We start from the raw sequence: 20,256 nt of genomic DNA, 5'->3' as shown, positions 1-20,256 counted from the left end.
CGTGGTTTGAGATAAAGACAGTTTAATAAATAAAGCAAAAGCCACGCACGCAAGCAAAGCAAAACAAGGAATCCATTCACCACTCCCCATGGGCAGGCAGGTGTTCAGCCATCTCCAGGGAAGCAGGGCTCCATCACACGTAATGGTTTCTTGGGAAGACAGACACCATCACTCCAAACATCCCTCCACTCCTTCCTTCTTCGTCCCAGCTTTATATACTGAGCATGCTGTCATATGGTATGGAATATCTCTTTGGCTAGCCTGGGTCAGCTGTCCTGGCTGTGTCCCCTCCCAGCTTCCCGTGCACTCCCAGCCTCCTTGCTAGCAGGCCAGCAAGAGAAGCTGGACTGGTCTTGACTACTTAGCAACAACTCAAAACATCAGCATGTTATCAACATTTTGTCATCCCAAATCCAAAACATGGCCTCACACTAGCTTCTGTGAAGAAAATTAACTCTACCCTGGCTGAAACCAGGGCACAATTTTAGCTGTAGCAATTAAGATCTCATTTTTCTGAAGTCGTAGCTTCAAAGATGGCAGGAACTTTGAATGAGCACCTCCAGACCAGTGAGATTTAGAGAGATGGAGAGGGGGAGAAGAAGGATTGTTATTTTTAATATCACAAATTATACTCTTTGTGCTTATCCATCAGGGCTCAGGAAGAACACAAAACACTCTTAAAGTAGTTAGTCATAATTTTTTAAAAAAAGATCTTCCGGCATGCATTTTTTCCTTTGTAGGCAGATTTTCAGCTACCAAAGCCCAATAAATGATGCAGAGTAGAAGAAAAAAATTACACAGGAGGTTTTAAGGTTTTGGGTTTTTTATTAACTAAATTATTCTAAAAGGATGTAACCTTTAAATTCATTTTTGTTCTATTTTTAAAGTAAAACTACAAACCTGTAGGAGCATATATAATTACAATTTGCACGTGCTTAACAATTTCAAAAACATGGAATCCATTTGGATGTGTTGTAAAGAAGGTCCCAGTTTCTAAGACCATTAGATTGACAGAGTCCTACACAACTTAATGGGAGTTCACCCCTGCTCAACAAGGCTGCAGTTTCAAGATCCAACTTACATTCTTCCAAAAAAAAAAAAAAAAATTTCCTTATTTTCTTAAAGCTAGTTCTCTTAAAACAAAAAGAAGTCACACATACCATCCTTCTGCTCCACCTCTTCTGCTTGTGAAGCACATGGAGAGCTCTGGAGTACAGAATTTACGTTTTCTTCTAAGCCTTTTGGAGACACAGGTTCTCGTTTAACTTGTACTGAGGTGTCAGGAGGAGCGGTGAGTGTGATGCCAGAAGACTGGAATGGTGACGGTACATTTACATGAACAGAAGCTCCCAGTGGAGGTACAGAAGAAGACAAAGTGTCCAAAAGGGGCAGGAAGGAACCTGCAGGAATTAAGTCAGCTGCCATCTGAGATTTGCTATTTCTTCTCTCACTTAAAACACTACAGGAAAGTTGCTCTGACAGTTCAGAAGGTTCATATGTTTCTAATGGCAAAAGAGGAGAGGAAAAAAAAACAGAACAAAAAGTTCACATTTTACAATAAAATTTAGTGGTGCCAAGAGCTCATTTCTTGTGGACACACAGACATGGAAGAGAAAAATTTGTATAAAATCCACTAGATGGCACTACCAAAGATGACAGATCACACTTGAACAATAGAGACTTCAATATTGAAAGCCTGCAATTTTACTGCACAGTTCAAATGAGTGAATTCAAGTTAAATGCAATTTTTACAATATGCTGAGTTCCAAGAATATAAAAGTCAGCATTCCACTGTTGTAGTGTTATGGTATCTCATACCTTGTAACCCCTGCAAGATCTGGATTCTCTGACTTCTCAGTGTACTCATTTCCATGGTTATCTGCAAAACAGCTGTGGTTTAAATCAGTCCTACTTAAGACAGTTTTTCAGGCTGCTAACTTCCAGTTCAGACACTCTCAAAAGCCAACTATTACCTGTTGCTTTAATACAAGGAACCGTTGAACCTCAACATATGCAGCCTGCAGGGCAGCCCTAGCCTGCAAGAGACTGCTGTCCACACTATGCAGTGACTTGCTTAACTCTTCTTCCCTCAGCGAAATAGCCAACAACTGGTCTACCTGAGAACGTTCTGAAAAAGAAATAAAATGTGGAGTATAATTGTACTTGACAATACATTAAAATACATGAATATGCTATCTCAATAAATATTACCACCTCAGAATGTAAGTCACATAAATTAGGTCAAGCACCAAGTGTCATACAAGAAGCTGAAAAGGAATACCTATATGCAGGAATAGCCACATCTACATGAAAGAGCAAAGTTGAGTATTCCTCTTTACAGGATCTCAACCTTGACTCTATTTCCATCACAGCTTTGCCAGCATTGATTTAGTTTAGTTGATCAAAGCCATTCTCTTCCACAAAGATCTTTCCTTGAAGTGCATCCATACATAAAGTATAAATACACACTTCCCGTTAACATAATCAAAAAGGCAAAGGCAAATTTAAGCTAAGCAAGATTTAAATTATTCCATTAATTCTGAAGCCAAGGAAAGGCAACTTAAGAGGAAAAGGACCCAATGATAAAAAAAATCATGTACTATCCAGGATGATTTTGGGCCGTGAGACTCATGTTCGCAATCTCTTAAGAAAGAGTCTCTGAGCACCGTACTCAGTAAAAGATCCTCCTATACTACTTTCTAAAGTCCTCCTGCATTACAGAGATTCTCCAAGCAAATTAAGTTTCTGCCTGAGCACTGCTTAAGTTTCATTCTGGTTATAGTCTCTTTTAGCAGATTTACTACAATAATGACGATGCTGAAGCAAAGTAATGGGAAAGAGAGAATTTACTAAGTTGAATGTGGTATTAGTCTCCAGAATAGATACTAGTCATTGAAGACAGAGGCTGATAAAACCCCCCACCTTTTTCAAGTAGTGAAATATGGATCATCTTGTGGGAACTAATATTAATTGCCCTGCATCCCAAACAACTCTTAATAGAAACAAATAATCAAAAGAAGAGAAATGGAACATTTGAAAGCTGTCTTCTGGACACCAAAGCTCCCAGATGGTGATGCAATGATTGAGTTCAAGGAAAACATTCTGCCTAAAACACACATGGTTCATTTTGATATGTGGTGATGTGGATGTGTTAGGCATGTTTGAGAATGACCTGTCTAATGCCAGAATAAGAGTTTTCTTTGAGTCAGGAGCAGGACGGAGCGAGGCATTCCACATTCATTTCCATTAAGGACAGGGAAGGAGGACTCAAAGAATAAAAAGTATTGCCAGAGATGTCAAAACCAGAACACAGCCCAAGTTATGCAGAGTACAAGTTTTCTGGTGAGACCTGCCGCAAGTAGAAAGGGAAAGCTGCATGGCTGAATTAGAAGGGAATGATGGGTGCTTCTCCCTTCAGAACTTCTGTCTGAAGAAGCAAACAAACCTCTCTTCCCTGAGCAGGGGCAAGCAAAGGTCCCATCTGTGCAACCGGGAACATGAATTGCAGGCAGAAAGGAGGCACAAAGTCTTCTCTTAAAATAACTTCTGACAAATGAAGATGGGACTCTTCAGAGAAGAATGTGTTGCAGACTTGAGAGTAGTCCACCCTATGATCTTCAGTAAGAGCTCAAGAGACACCAAAGTAACATCAAGGAACCAGCATTTTAGCAAAGTCAAAATACTACTAGGTATTTATAACCTCTGTGTCAGATGCACATATGTATGATATTCACTCACCTTTTTTACCTTTGATTTTTCTTCTCTTATTCTTTCTTTCTAGACTAGGGATTTCAGGAGACGATCCCTCCTGCAAGTAAAATCATTTATTAACAAAAGCTACAAGAGCAATTTTGCCTAAATCAAGAAGTCAAACATCCACTGTCTTTTCAACCATTACTTGTGCCCACAGAAAAGAATATACAATTAATTTTGCACATTCTTCTATAACTCGTCCTTCCCTCTGCCCTTAAAAGAGGGAGGGCAACAAAGTGAGTGCCATGTTTTCATCTCAACTAGGGAGAAATATTAAACAAGCTGACAGCCTTCCACTTGCTCAGGTGTTTAAGGCCACACTTGGGTCAGATTTTCTGCTCTGCAGCTTTAGTTGAGGGTCTAGAGGATTAAATCAGTGAGGAATTGAAATTATAACTTTTTTCATATAAAGACCCCCACATTTTGAGGACTTTGATGAGAACCATTTTTTCGCCCCTTTGGGTAAGTTCAAGACAGGACAGTGAAACAAATTCAGTTTTAAGGATAAAATTTTAAGTATGTAATTTTGTAAAAAGGGTTGTCTTTCCCAGGAACACCTCAGGAAAACAAATTTCTACTACATTCTAGCGCCAATTTAAGTTTTGAAGCACCAAGATCCTTGCTACAAAACCAAGTACTCCCATGGAAATATTTTAATAGCTCTCATTTACTAGCATAGCATGCCAGTTACCAAATCAAAATTAAAAAGCATTTGCCACTCCTACTAATTAAAAAAGATTAAGAAGTAGTCCTGCAGTAGGAAGGCAGAAATTGAAAAGATTCTTAAAGAAAATTCAAATTAGTTTGAGGCTAGCAATATACAAGACAATAAAATGAAAAAAGCCCTCCTTGCAGAGATCCTTCCAAGACTGAATGACCACTGCCAAGGAAAAAACATTTTTTAGCACATCAAAGCTGGACAAAATTGCACACTTACTCCGGTTGCTCTTCGTTTCTTTCCAATTCCTTGGCTGTCATTCTGCTCAGTACCAGATGTGCAGCTACTGTCTGTAGCTGCATCTATGTTATTAAACACTGCAAGAAGTGAGGCATTATTTGAAGTTGGATGATTTTCTCCTGAGATTTCTAGTACATTTTGTTTTTCAAGAAGGGGTGTTCTCTTCTCTGGGCTCTCCTGGTCTTGTTTTGTGAGGCCTGTGACCTCAGAGGTGGCCTGTAGGCTGTGTCTCCTTCCAGTAGTCTCAGTTCTTTCAGACATAAGCGGTGACAAAGGAAGAGAAGATGTCTCCCGTTTCAAGTCAGCCTCAATGTCAGGGCTTGCCTCATACCCAGATGTTATGTGGTGTGAGTGGCTGGCTGCAAATATTTGCCTTTGTCCACTTTCTTTTATTTTGGCTTGTTCACTGAAGAAGCTATAAGCAGAAGGATTTCTGTCTGCAATAACACTGCTTTCAGAAAAGCTACGTTTTCTGGCTGAGCCAGGCACTGCTAAGGAAATCCCTTCCCACTGGAATCCTTCCAGAGTAGACAGATCAGATTCTTCACCAAGTTCTAGACTCTCTTGCTCATTTTGAACAAGAGGCACCATTTCTATGCCAAACCTTTAACAAGATAAAAAGAAAAATAAATACACATGTAACAAGCCAGCTAAGTATAGAAAAAAGCCTCTCCCTTCCCCAAATGCACATTACTGCTTTAAGAGATCTGGCAACTCATTACACTGGTATTCTATGCCTTCTGTCTCATCTGGAAATGGAGTATCTTTTGTGTATCACAAAATTAGATTTAGCGGCTAAGAACTGACAACATGATTTCCAAGTCAGAAATCATGCTATAATTATTTCAAACCAAGTTTGGAATAAGAAAATATGATATCTTTTCAAGACGCTTCAAAAACTTCAGGTTTAAAGAAAGTTTCAAAAGTGAAGTATCATATAATTTCCTCCTCTAAACACAAAACCAAGCTGTATATCAGATTAAAAGATTAAAAAATGAAGTGCAAGCATTTATTCTGCCTGCAGCATGTAAGCACTTCTTGCAGTCCTGAATAAATGAATAAGCAATTGTCACAGCATTGTTCACATCTTGATTGTATTTTCACATTCTTCCACTTACTAGAACTTGAAAAGCAAATATATTGCTAGTGTCCATATTCAGATATTAAGCAACGACTATGAACTGATCAGAATCTTTTCTGAGCAGCAGACTACTACTACTTATCTATGGATAGATATCCACAGCTGCAAGAAATCATAAAAACTCTAAATTATTTGTATATGCAACAGATCGTGGTAGAGAAAGCTTCCTTCTGAAGTCCTAGTTTTAGGATTCTGGAATTCATTTCAGAATTGGAGAAAAACAACCCTCACCCTTGAATGCAAACACAGAGAGGCATGGTTAGATCTGAAAGCTACCAACCTTGGTAAACCTTTGCCAAGTTCCTGTTTCTTCTTGGTTACCTGCTGGATGACTTGATCCCAGTTTACATTTCTCCGGGAAGCACTAAGAATCTGTCTGAGGGTGGGTTTAAGCCCTGACTCCTTCTCAGTCTCACTCCTCCGATGGCCACTCACATTCCGAATGCGCCGTGCATTATTGAGATTGGGCTCCGGGAGATGTGTCCCGACTTTGCTCTTCAGACTAATATGTCGTGTCAAGTCTCTTTGCAGAGATGCAGGGAGGCCAAGTTTGCTTAAATCAGGAAGAACCAGGCCTAGTGACTGGCCTCCTCCTTTTTGCAGCTCATGATCTGAAGGATTTTCAAAACCTTCCATTTCAAAGTGATCATGTGACTTGACATGCTCTTCATCCCCTTCTCCATCCTGTAAGGAGGTTTTCAAATCCACATGCAAATGGTCCTGACCACTTGATGGAGAAACTGTGGATTCCATCTGAAACGTAGAATCTTTTAGATCAGCAGAAATAATACTTGAAGCAGCAGGTTTTTCATCATCTTCCTTTTCAGAGGTGGCAGATTTAGCTTCTGGAGTGTCACAGGGTAAACAAGAACTAACAGAAGAACCCAACCTTTCGACTCTTGCTTCTGACTTCTCATTTACCGTTAGATCATCATCGCTCACCTCTTCTAACGAATCTAGTCTGAACTCGTTTTTTGGTGATGCTTTCCCAGTTTCTTCCCTATTCTGGTCACTTGAATCCTTCCAAGAGCTTAAAGGAAGATTTTGCAAGGAATGATTGGACTGAACGTCTTTGGGGTTTTGTTCTGCTTCACTTGAGTTATTAACAGGCTCTCCAAGATCGCTACCAAGCACATCTTTGTTGTCTTGTAAGTTACCAGGACATGCACCATGCAGCTTCGGAGAATAAGAGGAGAAACTGTTTGTTTCCAAGTTCACTGCATTCAAATGTTTCTGCTCTTCGCCACTAGTTGAGGATAACAGAAGCTTGACATTTTTTAAGAGACTGCCTGTGTCTTGCTTTGGGGAAGATAACTTCCTATCTGTGATATTCAGAAGAGGGGATTTCAGTGATGGCATCTTATTACTTCTGCCATCATCTTTGTCAGGCTTTTCACCACTGGAACAGTCTTCCATTACCTTGCAAGAACCAAGGTGATCTGAGGTTACATTAGAAGAGGAAGATGCTTCCTGCTTTTTGAGTTTTGAAAGGCTAACATTGGCTTCAGAAGTTTTTCCTTTCATTGATGAATCAGTAAGAGGCATAAATACAGAATCTATTTTATCTGGAGTTTTAGAAACATTATCTTCAGATCGTGGTTGCTGCTCTGCAGCTTTCTGGGATGGGTAGGGAGTCCAGCGATACATTTTATCTCTGGAAGGACTACCACTTTTTCCACTGGCTCTTGAAGTTTTGCTTTCTGGTTGCTTCGACGTACCAAAATCCAATGCCCCCTCAGAAGGAAGTTTATCGCTAGTAAAATCAAGCAAGTCACTCCTATTTTTTCGATCTCTGTATGGCAGAACATCAATGTCTTTCTCCTGCCGCTGCCATGCATATCTTTCCTTATTGTATTTAATTGGCTCTACCGAATATGTATCTCCTGAGTTTCCAAAATTCCAGCTATTTGCACCATGAGGACTAGATTTCCAGTTTCCTCCATAACTCTTGGAATTCCAGCTAGAAAAATGACCTGTTCCTTCTGAGTGCCAAGTAGAATTTCTCTCCCTGGCACTGTGATGCCAACTTTGTGTTCCTCCTCCCCGCCCACTTGGATGCCAAACATTTCCAGAATTCCCATAGTTATGTCTATTTGAAGAGCTTCCTGAAACATTTTGGTGCCACCCAGAGCGTCCTCTTGGGCCACCTGAATGTCTGTTTATATTAAGGTTCCTCTGAGAGTGTGAAAATTTGCCTTGTCTAGAGCCAATATAATCATCCTTTTCCCACTTCCAGTCCCTTTGTGATGCATTGTGATGATGCCAGGATGATTGATCATAAGCTTCTCTTTCTTTATAAGTAGCTCGCTCTTCTCGCCTTCTCTGTAATCTCCTATCATCACATTCTAATTCTTGGTTTGCACAGTTTGGTTCAGCTTGCCTACAAAACAATTGAGAAAAACTAAATTCTGATGTCATTCCACTGAAATCCAACAGCATACAAGTCTTATGCACTTTATCTGCACTGGGAAGAAAACATTATTTTTTCTTTTTATAAAAAGAAACAGAGATAACTTATTTAGCTGCTTTAGTGTGCAGGCTTCCATAGTATTTGACTTTCAAAACTAATGTCGTACCTTTACTTAAACATGGTATTTCAAAACTGCTCTTAAAAGAACAACTGATTTGGTGCAGTAACAGTTCAATAGACTAATTCTTAATATTTCCGTTTAACTCAGAAGATAATATTCCTTTCTATTTACTAGTTATTGGACTAATAAGAAACAAACAAAAAGAAAGCTTCTTTCTTTTGTATAATCTTTTTAACTTGAGTAATCTTGATAGATGAAAAATTAGTGACACAATTATTTTTTCATTCTGAAGACTATTCTGTTTGTGTTAGATGGCATAGCAAGAGTCAACTGATACAAAATAGAAGAAAAGTTAAGCTGAGAAAAGCAGTTATTCTACTTACTGGAGAACAAAACTGACATCATGCCTCAGTTTATAAAGCTTAAGTTAAAACACGGATGTAAAAAATCCACAGAAGTTGTACCTCGGATACAAAAACATTTTGTCTTGTTTTAACCAACAGGCCCCAATAGTCCACAGCATGCAATGCTGAGTCCGTATGAGCCTCCCAGAAGCACTGTCTACTGCCCTTTGGATAGTACTTGTGCTTGGCAACTTATCATGAACACGTGGTAAATTATCACATGTACATTTAAAGATAAATGCTACCTTAACACCAACAGCTATTCCCAGGGCCAGCGGTTGAAACATTCTAAGTATTTATGCTACCAAATGAGTGTCTTTATGAAAAGTTTTTCCAAAAACTGATTACAGAAATGTTTCTTTCTGATGTTACAGGAATACATTCATTCTAGATCCCTGGACAAGCAAGACAGGAAACTTTGACACTACTGCTCAAAATCAATTGATTTGAGTAAACTGAAAATTCATATGGTACCATCCTTTAAGTTTTCAACACATTCCAATTTTGCTAAAAGATGCACAAATAATTACTCTTTAATGGGAAATAGCCTACTACATAAGGTAAAGTGAGCTCTAAGGCAAGAATTCAAAGAAGCGATGTCTAAGTGATACCGTAAGTTCTAGGAGCTGACTCAACTCGTTTATGATCTAATGGAAACAATTTTGCTGTATTATTAACTTAATCCATGTACTTTCTTTTTTCCCCCCCTTCCAAACCAGCATCCAGCAGAGAGAGATTTTTCTAAGATTTTAGTTGCCTCAGAATACCACTGTACTGACAGCATTATTCCTTTACCACAAAACCAGGAAAAGTGACATTGTTGCTACCTACATTGACTAATACGAAAACATGACCATCATGCAGTACAGGGACATCCTTGCATGACAGAATGGTGTCAAAACCAAATAATCGTCACAGATTTGTGCACATGGAGATGCTAATTGAAATTTCTAGCCACAGCAAGCAACAGCTTCTTTCAAAAAATCATATACCCCTTTAATACCATCACCATGCCATAGATCTATTCAAACAATATATTCCCAACTGGAACATCATATTAGCAATGCACACTTGCAGAGTGACATGGAAGATAAAAGGCAATACTTATTACTCTCTGCAGCCTTCTATTTCACAGTGAGACACTAGAATTATGTTTAGCTAATGGTAAGCAGTAAGAAAAAACAGGCAAGAAATTTCATTCAAGGATTATGGGATTCCAGTATGACATTGACAGAACAATCAAATTAATTTTAAAAACAGACATATTAAAAGTTTTATACCAAAGCATGTTCAGCAACAGTTTCTAAAAGGCCAGGTTCCTACAGAGACCCCCTGCCCCAAACAATACTAGCACTACTGTCACATTTATTAAGCCTTTCAGCTAAATGGGTATCAAATATTAAAATAAAAACATTAGGGCTCTCAAAACACAAGACTCCACACCGAGAACTGTTTTTATCCATAATGGAGAATAGTTGTACTTCCTTACTAGCAGTAGATCAATAGAACAAGAACATTCAGCAGAATCACATTTACATGTTGAAGCTACAATATCCACCTAGGTCTCTTGGATTGTTCTCATAACAAGTACACTGGCTACAGGCAGTTTACATATCATGAGCACCTAAGCCTTAGGACCGTATCCCAACTGTGTTAAAAGCAATTCTACAACCTAAGAGGAAAAAGCAAAACTCACCGATTCCGTTCCTTCCTTTGCTTGATTAGTTGAATGAGTTCTTTGTCAAGGTATTCTTCTTCTGCCTCTTCTTTCTCTTCCTCTTTTCTGTCATAGGCATCAACATTGTCTTTGTGCAGCTGGCTGGAGATGTGCTTGGCATATGCTGACAAACCCACCAGTGTCACCCTGCACACCCGGCATTCATGGTTGCTGTCCCTAGGAAGAGAGGCAGAGGGTGGACTTTCAGCTCTGCCAATAGGCATGGCAGGTATCTCTGGTCTTACTTTGTTTCCTCTGAATGTGCTTGAGTTCAAGGTAACTAGGTTTTGCTCAGTATATTTAAGTTACTTGAATTCTCTGGCTTTTTCTTTCAAGGTCTAATTTTTTGATGGTCAGTTTTTAAAAGATTTTTTTCCAACAATCAAGAGGTAAAAGACTTGGTAATAAAGCAGCTTTAATTGGGAGGAGGAATTCTTCTTGAATTGTTGTACTCAAAATCTTTTCAGAGGAAACATAGTGAGCGAGGAGGCAGAGTGGAAGGCTTACAGAGCTAGCAGGAGCTGCTCTGAAGCCCATCCATGGTGCCAGCTGCACTGGGGAAGCCTGGTGACAGCTTCTACATTTAATCCTTGCCTTGAGCCTTCCCCCAGTGAAATTTAGAAAAGGGAGGACGCAGTACATGGATACAGCCAATCCTGATACAACACAACCTAAACTGGGACAGCTGAGACTGCTGCCTGGAATCCAAAGACTCCACAGCACAGCGAGCAACGGGAGGGTGTCTTCAGTTCACTGTACTTTATTTGGTTCAAGTGTGCATGAGGTCTGCTTTCTACTTTAGAGGACTTATCTTAAAAAATACAGAAATCATTTCAGCTGGAGAAAGTTGACAGCTGTGTCAGACAAATGGCTTTACTCATGTTTCAGTGAATACTGGCTTAAGGTTAGATTTTTTTACTTTTTTTTTTTTTTTTTTAAGAAATTGAGATTTCTAAAAATACCTTATTTGTTCTCATGACAAATCCTTTCAATACACCACTGTTAAGGAAACACATTGTTAATAATAAACCGAAACAAGGAAAATATGTTTACCAGTTAAAAAAAGGTCAGAAAAAAATTAATGAGAGCATGGTCCACTCCAAATAACTCAGTGGGACCAAGTTAGGACTCACTGTCTGCCTCCACAAAGCTCTCTTCAATTCTGCCATTTAATTCATAAAAGCAGATCTCCATATCCCTATGTTGTACTTGAGACCGAAGTCTTATAACAGTAGCATTACAATACCAACACAAAGTTCATGAATGGGGTCAAAAAAATGGGATCCATAAAGGAAAAAGACAAACATGAATCCTTGGGTTTTTAGAGAAAAGTTGAAAATAAAACAAGGGTGGGTGGGGGAATATCAAAAGATGCACCTTCACTCAAGATATTAAGTCAACGTCTTTATCGAACTTACTGAAGCATCAACAGCTATGTTTTATTTATCCTGGAAATCTGGTTTTCGCAATAACATAGTTGAGATATTTAACCAACGCAGTCATTCAGGCACAGCTAGAGATGGTTTTACTTTAAATAGACTAATTCATTAAAATTACATTTTTTACATTTAATTATTTTGTATGTTGCAGCCTTTTCAGATTAAATATTTGGATAAATTTCATTTATGAAATCAGTAGCTTACAAATTTAACCTGTATTTTCCAGAGAGGGGTGTACTTCATTTTGCACACTTCACACTCTAATAAATATTCAAAGCCCAGACACTTTCTATTGTACTTTGGGCTATCTCATTAACCCAATAAAGATAACCAAAAACAATCAGTAAATTTTATTAATGCTGTTGGAAGAATCCTCTCCACACTCACAAATGGCACAGCTATGCATTGCTAATAAGACTTATTTTTAACTTAGGCCATCACACATGGCAAACTGCAAATAGAAAGTTGGCTTCTTGCTGAAAAAGGTGGTGGTCTTACATAATGTTCCATTTCAATCATACAGACACTTCAACAAGAAACACCTCAGTGGTATTAATTACATTTTAGAGAACAATCCAAATCCTTCATAAGACCTGTGTTTCAATTCTTTCATAAAACTTTCATCATCCTCATTTATAGACTAACCAAATAAATGCAAAGTTTTACTTACATTGGACAAAGCCAGTGAGTTAGCAGCTGGCCTAAGGACAGAGGACTTGTTTCGATCACTTTTAACTTGCAAGTTACTAATTACAAAGCTGTGGCTCTTGTACCAACTGACAGTTCAGAAAGAAAAAACTCAAGTGGGTAGTGACTAGACTTCTCTGTCCTGCTCTTAATCTGTATGATCCTAAAGAAAAAAACACAACACTATTTTTTTCTATATGAGCAACTGCTTTAATGGAACATGAATTGGCAAGGAGTTCAGATAGTTCTACTTAAGGGAATTTAGATGCCCTTCAGTTCTTTCCTTCTCCTTATCCCTACTAATATCAGCCAGAACTGGGCACACTCCACCACACACCCTGATCATCTCTATGCATTTCTCTACCATACAGGAACACACACAATCTTAGTTGTTCAACAAGAAGGCCAAAAGCAGTTTGAAATGAACATGACAAAAGTATTCTCAGTATGAAAACATCCAGAGTTTTATTTACTGGATGTGTAACTCAGATGGCAGACTCAATGTGTCTCAAACAAGAGCATTATTCCACTTTCAATTAAAAAAAAACCACCAACAACCCACAAAAAACAACAAACAAAAAAAAAGGTAAATCTTTGTACTTGACATCCAATTCTTATAGATCACATGGAGTAAGACTTCAAGAAGAGAAGAGCCTTAAAATGTTTCAGAAAATTATTCTAGTCCTTGAGACTATTAACTTCAAAAGGAGAAAAGTGCAAACAAACATGTGCATTTCCTTTACCTCTTCCCTACAGGAAGTCTAAAAAGTGACTTCTAGTCAGATGTTAAATTTGAAGGTAGTGAAATGCTGATGCAACACACTTTAATGGCATTACCCTGTTACACAGTTCAAACACACTCACGAGGCTGCTGCTTGTGCTTCACATTTTCTACTTGGAGTACCTTTTGCTTTAGAAGGCTGTAAGACTCCTAAAAGACTTCTACTAAACTTAAATGGGAGGAAAAAGGAGAGGCACAGGGGAAGAGAACAAGGCTGCTGCTGCTGCACAGTGAAAAATGAAGGTCATTTTTGTTTTGAGAACAAACATCTTCCATGCATTCTTCTGAAAGAAGTAATGAATTTCGGAAATGGAGAACCAAGAATTGTCAGATCACTTGCAAGCCACTGCAGACACAATATATAACTTCTAGAAATTACTGTTACCTTCAAGAGTCATTAACTAAAAACAAATTAAAAATATTAACTCAGAAGGCCAGAAATAAGATGCCAAAATATGTGAAATTTTAAGCTGATCTCAGAATCATTGTCAGAAGAAAAAAGTCCAGGACAGAAATGCTCTACAAGTTAGCTGACCAGAGCCCTGTGTCAGCTTCTAGTGCAGAAGACATTCTAGTTTCTGAGCAACACCTTCCCAGCTGTTCAGTAACAGAACAAATCCTTCTCACGCTCAACAGGACAGATATTGAATAGCATGATGCACTTGGTCCCAAGGAGATTTTCAGAATATTCCTAGCTCCCAAGACCCAGTTGTGTGGGGCACAGCAGAGAAGAAAACAAAATTATCTGGGGTTTTTTTGTTTTCTTTTATTTTTAAGTAGCTGAATTCAGAACAAAAACAACACAAAATGTAGGGCTGAGCAAGGAATGGCAATGGCAGGAGGAAAAAAAAAGAAAAAAGGAAGAGGATGTGAGGAATTTATCATTTTTATGCCCTCCACCGTTAATACAAAGTCAATTTTTATTTGAAACAAATGAAATAGCTTCCAAAAACCTGCTTTCATACCTTTTCTCAATGTGACACAAGAACAAATTTTTTAATCTGGACAACTTGAAGATTTTCTGAATCCTATTAAAACAAATTTAATTTCAAAAGGGAATTATTTAATTTTATTTCTGATATATTTTAACATTTTGATAGTCCACACAATCCCTGCCTAAAGACAGGCTGATGATAGAGATTCTGAAGACAGAAGTTCTTTTCCCAGTTTACTAACCTGCTGTGAAGCCCCAGACAAATTAATCAATATTAAATGGAAGTAGAAATTGTCTAATTTACTTAGGTTATTTACTGGCAGTTAATATGCACTTCAGGTTAGACTTAGGTTATTTACTGGCAGTTAATATGCACTTCAAGGTAAGCCGTATCTTTTTACTTATTGTCCTGCAGTAAGGGTCTCTTTTTTTATTTTGGAGAGGTAATTTTAAATGTTAGCAGATGTAAGTGGGCATACACATATACTACAGATTTTCTGGATGTCTTAACCTGTAAACATTTTAAGGTGCTGATTTAGACAAACTACAACAATACTTAGCAATTATACACAACAGTAGTATAAAATACTATACAGCTGCCTTAAGCAAACACCTTCATCTGCAGCTTGTATGCAGTACAATCTTGTGCTCCAAACATGGACATTTCTCTGCAGCTACACATAGGCTTTGTATATAAAAAGTTACTGCAGAAAAATAAGTTTCTAAGTTCCTCTAGTTTTGAAACATTATAAAACAAAACAGTTTAAGAGTTTTACTAGAATTCAACCTGTCAGGACTTAACTACATTGGTATTAGTATCTATGATAGTATTCTTCTTTAATAGTTAACTCTTTTAAAAAAGGGGCCTGCAGCCCTAACAGCTACTCTCACCTTGCACAAAATCACAGAATAAAAGCTACATGAATTAAAAGCTAGCATATGAACAGAAGTACTCTACAATTTTTCTTCCCTGGATATAAGACAGATGTTCTGACAAAATGGATCTCCCACACCTCTTAGGAGTTGAAAGAGGATCATTTCTTAGTCTTTAAAAGGTGTTTAAAAGAGATTTGCTATTTCCATATAAAGTTTGTGCTGCAAGATGATTAAAAATTATTCCGTAAATCAAATACTTAAGTGCAGAGAATACTTAATAGTCAGATACTTAAGATCAGACGATCTGATCTCTCTGGCTACCTCAAAACCCATACACCTGAAAGCACTTTTAAGTGCATTCTAGTTACAATCTGATTCCATATTGTCAGGACGATATTTGAGCACCCCTTAACTCCTTCCTCTGGCTTTCCAAATGTTGCAAATAAAACCAAGGAAACCAGAAGGAAAACACCAACCACCATGGTTAGGTGCTTTAACCAAACAACTGGAGGTAGTAGAGGAAAAGGCAGTCACTCAAGCAGATGCAGACTTTACATCCAAGATACCAGTCTTCTCACAGTGGTTTAAAAGATCGACAACTATTTCTACATCATTGAAAACTTTTAAAAAACATTTTAAAAAAGGAAGATATCAATGTCCATAATTCTGCCAAAGTGCTTCCAAGAAACCAAGGATGAAACTGCCAAAACCTAAAAAAACATGTTCTTTAATTTTATTTCACTGCAGTCCAAGATTCTTCCACATCACTGTTTGTCTCCTGAGTTTCTGACATTAAGAGAACATGTTCATTGCCAGCTTTATCACAAGGCATGCAACTAAGTGATGCATAAAAATAAATTGTGCCATTCAGCCTGTATGGGAAATGGAACATGCATTCTTCCAGAGAGTGACATACAAAATGCGGAGAGAGGAAGGATGCAAGATTGTTCTCATACCTTCCCTTCAGGTTTTCAAGTTCTCTGTGGTGAAGCATGCTTCTCATGTGTTCTTCCATCTCCTTCAATATGGAAAAAAAGATAAAATTGGTCACAACAAAACAAAATGGTGTATCATATTTGAAAAGCTCCCTTTTGAGAAGTCTGCAGCCTTGCAGGAAGGCGTACTCTGCTCCTGTAGGGCTGTAGCAGTTGCCATTCCCATTTCTGTGGCCATGAAAGCACAAGTAGTCACTCTCAGGAAGTCATATAATGTTACCTTTCCTGAGGAAGGACACACAGGAGTCATTAGAATTCAACAGAAGGGGAGTAGCATTCCAGGAGAAAGACAAACAGGAGTGCATGTAGCAAAGCTTATTAGATTGATTTTTGACAAATGACTGCTGATCATATTTTTTAATAAAAGTCTCATTGATACGACTCTGCAGAATCACAGTACTTAAAACATTGTTTTCCCGTGCAATCTGTGCAGTCTCTCTGTATTTGTATTACGACACAGTTATAACTTCATCACATACTATTTTACTCTGCTAGATGCACTTCAGAAACTGAGATGTACATAACATGTCAGTTTGTTGTTTACAGCAACCTTGCTCTGTGAACTGCAGTGCTGTTATACTTAATTCTTATTGAAAGAGAGCTGCTGGAAGAGAAAGATTGTTTATAACTCAGCAAAAGGAAGCAGTTCAGAAGATTTAACTTTCTCTTGGTATTTGAGACAAAGTGTTTGGAAATCTTCAAAGAACAGATACTTGTCACTATCCTCTTTAGTCATTCAAATCCCATCTGCAAAGGGAAAACAACATCTTCAACCCTGAAGAGTTGTGTGAATTAATACATTGGCATTTGCAAGATATCCATGTACCATAAGGCATGGTACAATGAAGGTCCATTAAAACACACTCAGTTTCAATACATGCTTCGCATGATATGTGGTACACAGAAGATACACGCCACAATGACACATTAATGAAAACACGTGCTGTGCTGCATAATTCCACATCTCCTTCCACACAGAAACACAGACCTCCCAAAAGGAATAAAAAACTATGTATTATAGTATACTTAACATATCACAATTTATAGCCAAATGAGTTTGAATGCTCTTCACTATAGTATCTTTATACAACAATATAAAAACTCCAACACCTCAATATTTTTAACATTCAGAATCAAACATACTGCACAGCTCATTTCAAGAAAGGGACTCTAAAACACATGCTAATACATTATTCGATTTGTGATAGACCTAGATCAATATATTCCTGGTAGAGGGAAAAACCCTCATACTTCAAACAACTTTAAAATGGAAGCATTTCTTACACACATTTTATGTTAATAGCTTCATATTAGTATCTACAGATAGATGTAAAGCATTAATTATTTACCTTTTTTGAGTTGTACACAATGTGACATAATACGCATTTTTGTTCTCGAACCATGCTTATCACTCTGGAAAGATCCTATCCCATACCTGCAAGTAAAAATAATTTAAAAAGAACCAACATTCAGGATTACTTCCCCCTCCATTAACCTGTTTTAGTAAAGTAAAAATAAGTTACTATCCATGAAAACACTTGTGCTGAGTTTCTTTAACAGAATACATACCTCTTGTGCATAGTCAATATTCTTCAAAAAAAGATAAGGTAGTTTTGAATAGTCGTATAAAATAGCTATAATAATATGTACCTTTCCCTTTCTTTAATTTTGTTCCTGGTCCTTCAAGACATGGCACTCATTCTACAAGCAGAGATCTGTAGGAATCCTCTCAGCTACTCAAATCAGATTAACAAAACATTTTTCAACTAGGATGATGACAGGGAGATAAGGAATTGGGAAAACCAAGCAGGGCAAACTCAGATCTGTATTTTGGTACACAGGGCAGCTCAAGTAAGATACATAAGGCCCAAGGAAAATGAAACAAAGGCCATTCATGAGATCAAAGACCTCCAGTCTTCGAGGTTTATCAGTCCATTTATTCAACATAAAACCTAAAGTGATTTAAATTCAGTACTTTTCTCATTAACCTCTGTAAGAACTAAACTATGCATGTACTGAAACGATTCAGACAGCATTTTAAGATACATTCTCTAACACCATGCTCTAAAAGGGCACTTTATATATTTGAATCATTAATAAAAGCTATTGATTTTAATTATTCCCAACAGTACAAGATTATTCAAAACTTTGCACGAGAATATTAAACATTTTAACACTGATCTACTTAAGACTTGCATATATGCAAATGAAAGCAGCAGCAGGTCAAATTAAATGCCACATGTATTTTATCGTAATGTTTAATTCATAAGGACAGCAATTAAATTAGAGAGGTACATAACAGTCTAGGTTGTAATACGAAGACGGACATGTCTGCATAAGCAACAGGGTATAATCTTTGCTCTTTTCTTTCTCCTAAAAGACACTAAAATGCAGAATGATCAAGCATTATAGTAATTTTTTATTGACTTGGCAGAGGCAGTTCCTCACCCTGAAGCGGAAAGAAATGTATCTTTTTACTACTAGGCATTTCTAGGCATTTTTATATCTCCACACAAAAAGACAAACCCTTCTAAGCTTTGCTATCTTACATTAGTCAACTTCAGCGCTAACTTAGCTGATAGCATCAAATAACCTACAAGAGCCTTTTTCAACATCTCCACAGCTTACCCTACCAAGTTCATTCTAATTGTTTATCTTCAACTTTCTCTATCGAGGGCATCAAATCCTCTGAATATGGTCCTGACTAGAAACTGTGAGCAGAGAAAGAAGTGGATCTTTACTAAATCCAGATTACCTAGAATTAAAGCAGCTCTGAGGTTCAGTGGTACTGTCCAACTGTAAACAAACAAAAATAAGGAAAACCACACCCACTCTAATTCCAAAATGTGGTTCTTTGACATATAACTCTTTTCCTCCAAATTTGCGTGTCCATTTACAGTTAACATATGCACCAGCATCTGTCCAGCTTAAAAGCAAAGGAACTGACAGTTGCAATAGACCTTTCACTTTCAGACAGCAGGGAAAGCAGTTTCCTCCATAAAAAAATCCACACTATCATACTGAAACAAACACACTTAAAACACAACAGGAGATTCTATTATCTTCTTATGTTCCCTAATCCGCATTCCTAGGGTGCCATTCTTGATGTCACAGAAATACCTGATAGTGTTTAAATATGCATTCTCTAGCTTTATCACATGGGGACATGTGATGTACTCAAATCATTAGTAACAGCTATTTATTTTGACAAATCACCCCCAACAAGGTACAAGATTGTTTAGAACTTTGCACCAGCCTAGGTCATATAGAGCATGCACATAAATTCATATGAGATCAGTGATATGCATGCGAAAGCACCTGCCTTCATGGAAGGCCAGAACACAAAAATACCAAGTTTTTGAACAAATTATTTTGAAACCACATACAAAGAGTATAACTTGGTTTCGAACATATTTCAACTGAGACTGCAGTTAAGGAAAGTTTAAGCTAACATGAGTAGAGGCAGAAAATGAGGTTTTTGAGCCTTATGATTTTCCAGTAGGTTATTAGGTGAGTACAGGAGCACATCATCAACATACTGTTTATACACAGACCTGTGCAGCTGCAACAGATCTAAGAGAATTACTTATGATTATACAAAAGTGACAAGGGTTTGGATGCCTACCCAATATAGGAGAGCTGTTTTAATGTAATTAATAAGAAGTTACTCCTGAAAAGCAAGGGTGCTAATCCCTGCACCAATTTCAGAGACTTCCTTTTGCACGAAAATATTCTGTACTCCCCCAACATTCTTCACCAGTACTACTTTGTAGTTTAGCAGAGTAATACCCTACATGTGTTCAGGATCTTGTTCAAGATTACTCAAGTATTTAAAGAATTCATTCTGCACAACAGTGAAACAGCAGCATGCGACTTAAATCAGGAAAAGCAACCCAGTAAAGTATGGTGACTTGCTGACACCAGTTAGCACATAACATTAAAAAGCTTTCACAAGTAGAGCTAACATTACACCTGCTTTGGCTAATTAAAACATATAGTAACTATACACGATTACAGGAAAAGTTTTAGGCTAACTGCCC

The 20,256-nt window shown here is 37.7% G+C and overlaps 1 protein-coding gene across 2 annotated transcripts in view; it reads right to left on the bottom strand.

Annotated features, from left to right (window-relative positions):
• The window catches only part of ZNF106 (zinc finger protein 106), a 31,247-nt gene extending 13,607 nt beyond the window's left edge, over nucleotides 1–17,640 (bottom strand). Inside the window, exons 1-9 of one of the 2 annotated variants that reach the window (XM_010293085.1) lie at nucleotides 17,566–17,640; nucleotides 16,178–16,239; nucleotides 10,484–10,681; nucleotides 6,133–8,232; nucleotides 4,691–5,315; nucleotides 3,739–3,808; nucleotides 1,974–2,128; nucleotides 1,819–1,879; nucleotides 1,161–1,502 (exon numbers count right to left, since the gene is read on the bottom strand). In XM_010293085.1, coding sequence (XP_010291387.1) covers nucleotides 1,161–1,502; nucleotides 1,819–1,879; nucleotides 1,974–2,128; nucleotides 3,739–3,808; nucleotides 4,691–5,315; nucleotides 6,133–8,232; nucleotides 10,484–10,681; nucleotides 16,178–16,239; nucleotides 17,566–17,619 — 3,667 coding nt within the window. In that variant the 5' untranslated portion in view covers nucleotides 17,620–17,640. The remainder of the gene's footprint in view (nucleotides 1–1,160; nucleotides 1,503–1,818; nucleotides 1,880–1,973; nucleotides 2,129–3,738; nucleotides 3,809–4,690; nucleotides 5,316–6,132; nucleotides 8,233–10,483; nucleotides 10,682–16,177; nucleotides 16,240–17,565) is intronic. The other variant, XM_010293086.1, reaches the window with a different exon arrangement.
• Nucleotides 17,641–20,256: the final 2,616 nt, after the last annotated feature.

Source organism: Phaethon lepturus, unplaced genomic scaffold (assembly GCF_000687285.1).
Source record: "Phaethon lepturus isolate BGI_N335 unplaced genomic scaffold, ASM68728v1 scaffold15468, whole genome shotgun sequence".
Classification (NCBI taxonomy): Eukaryota; Metazoa; Chordata; class Aves; order Phaethontiformes; family Phaethontidae; genus Phaethon; species Phaethon lepturus.
Note: the sequence above shows the minus strand (reverse complement) of the source record. Positions and strands in the feature narration are given on the sequence as shown.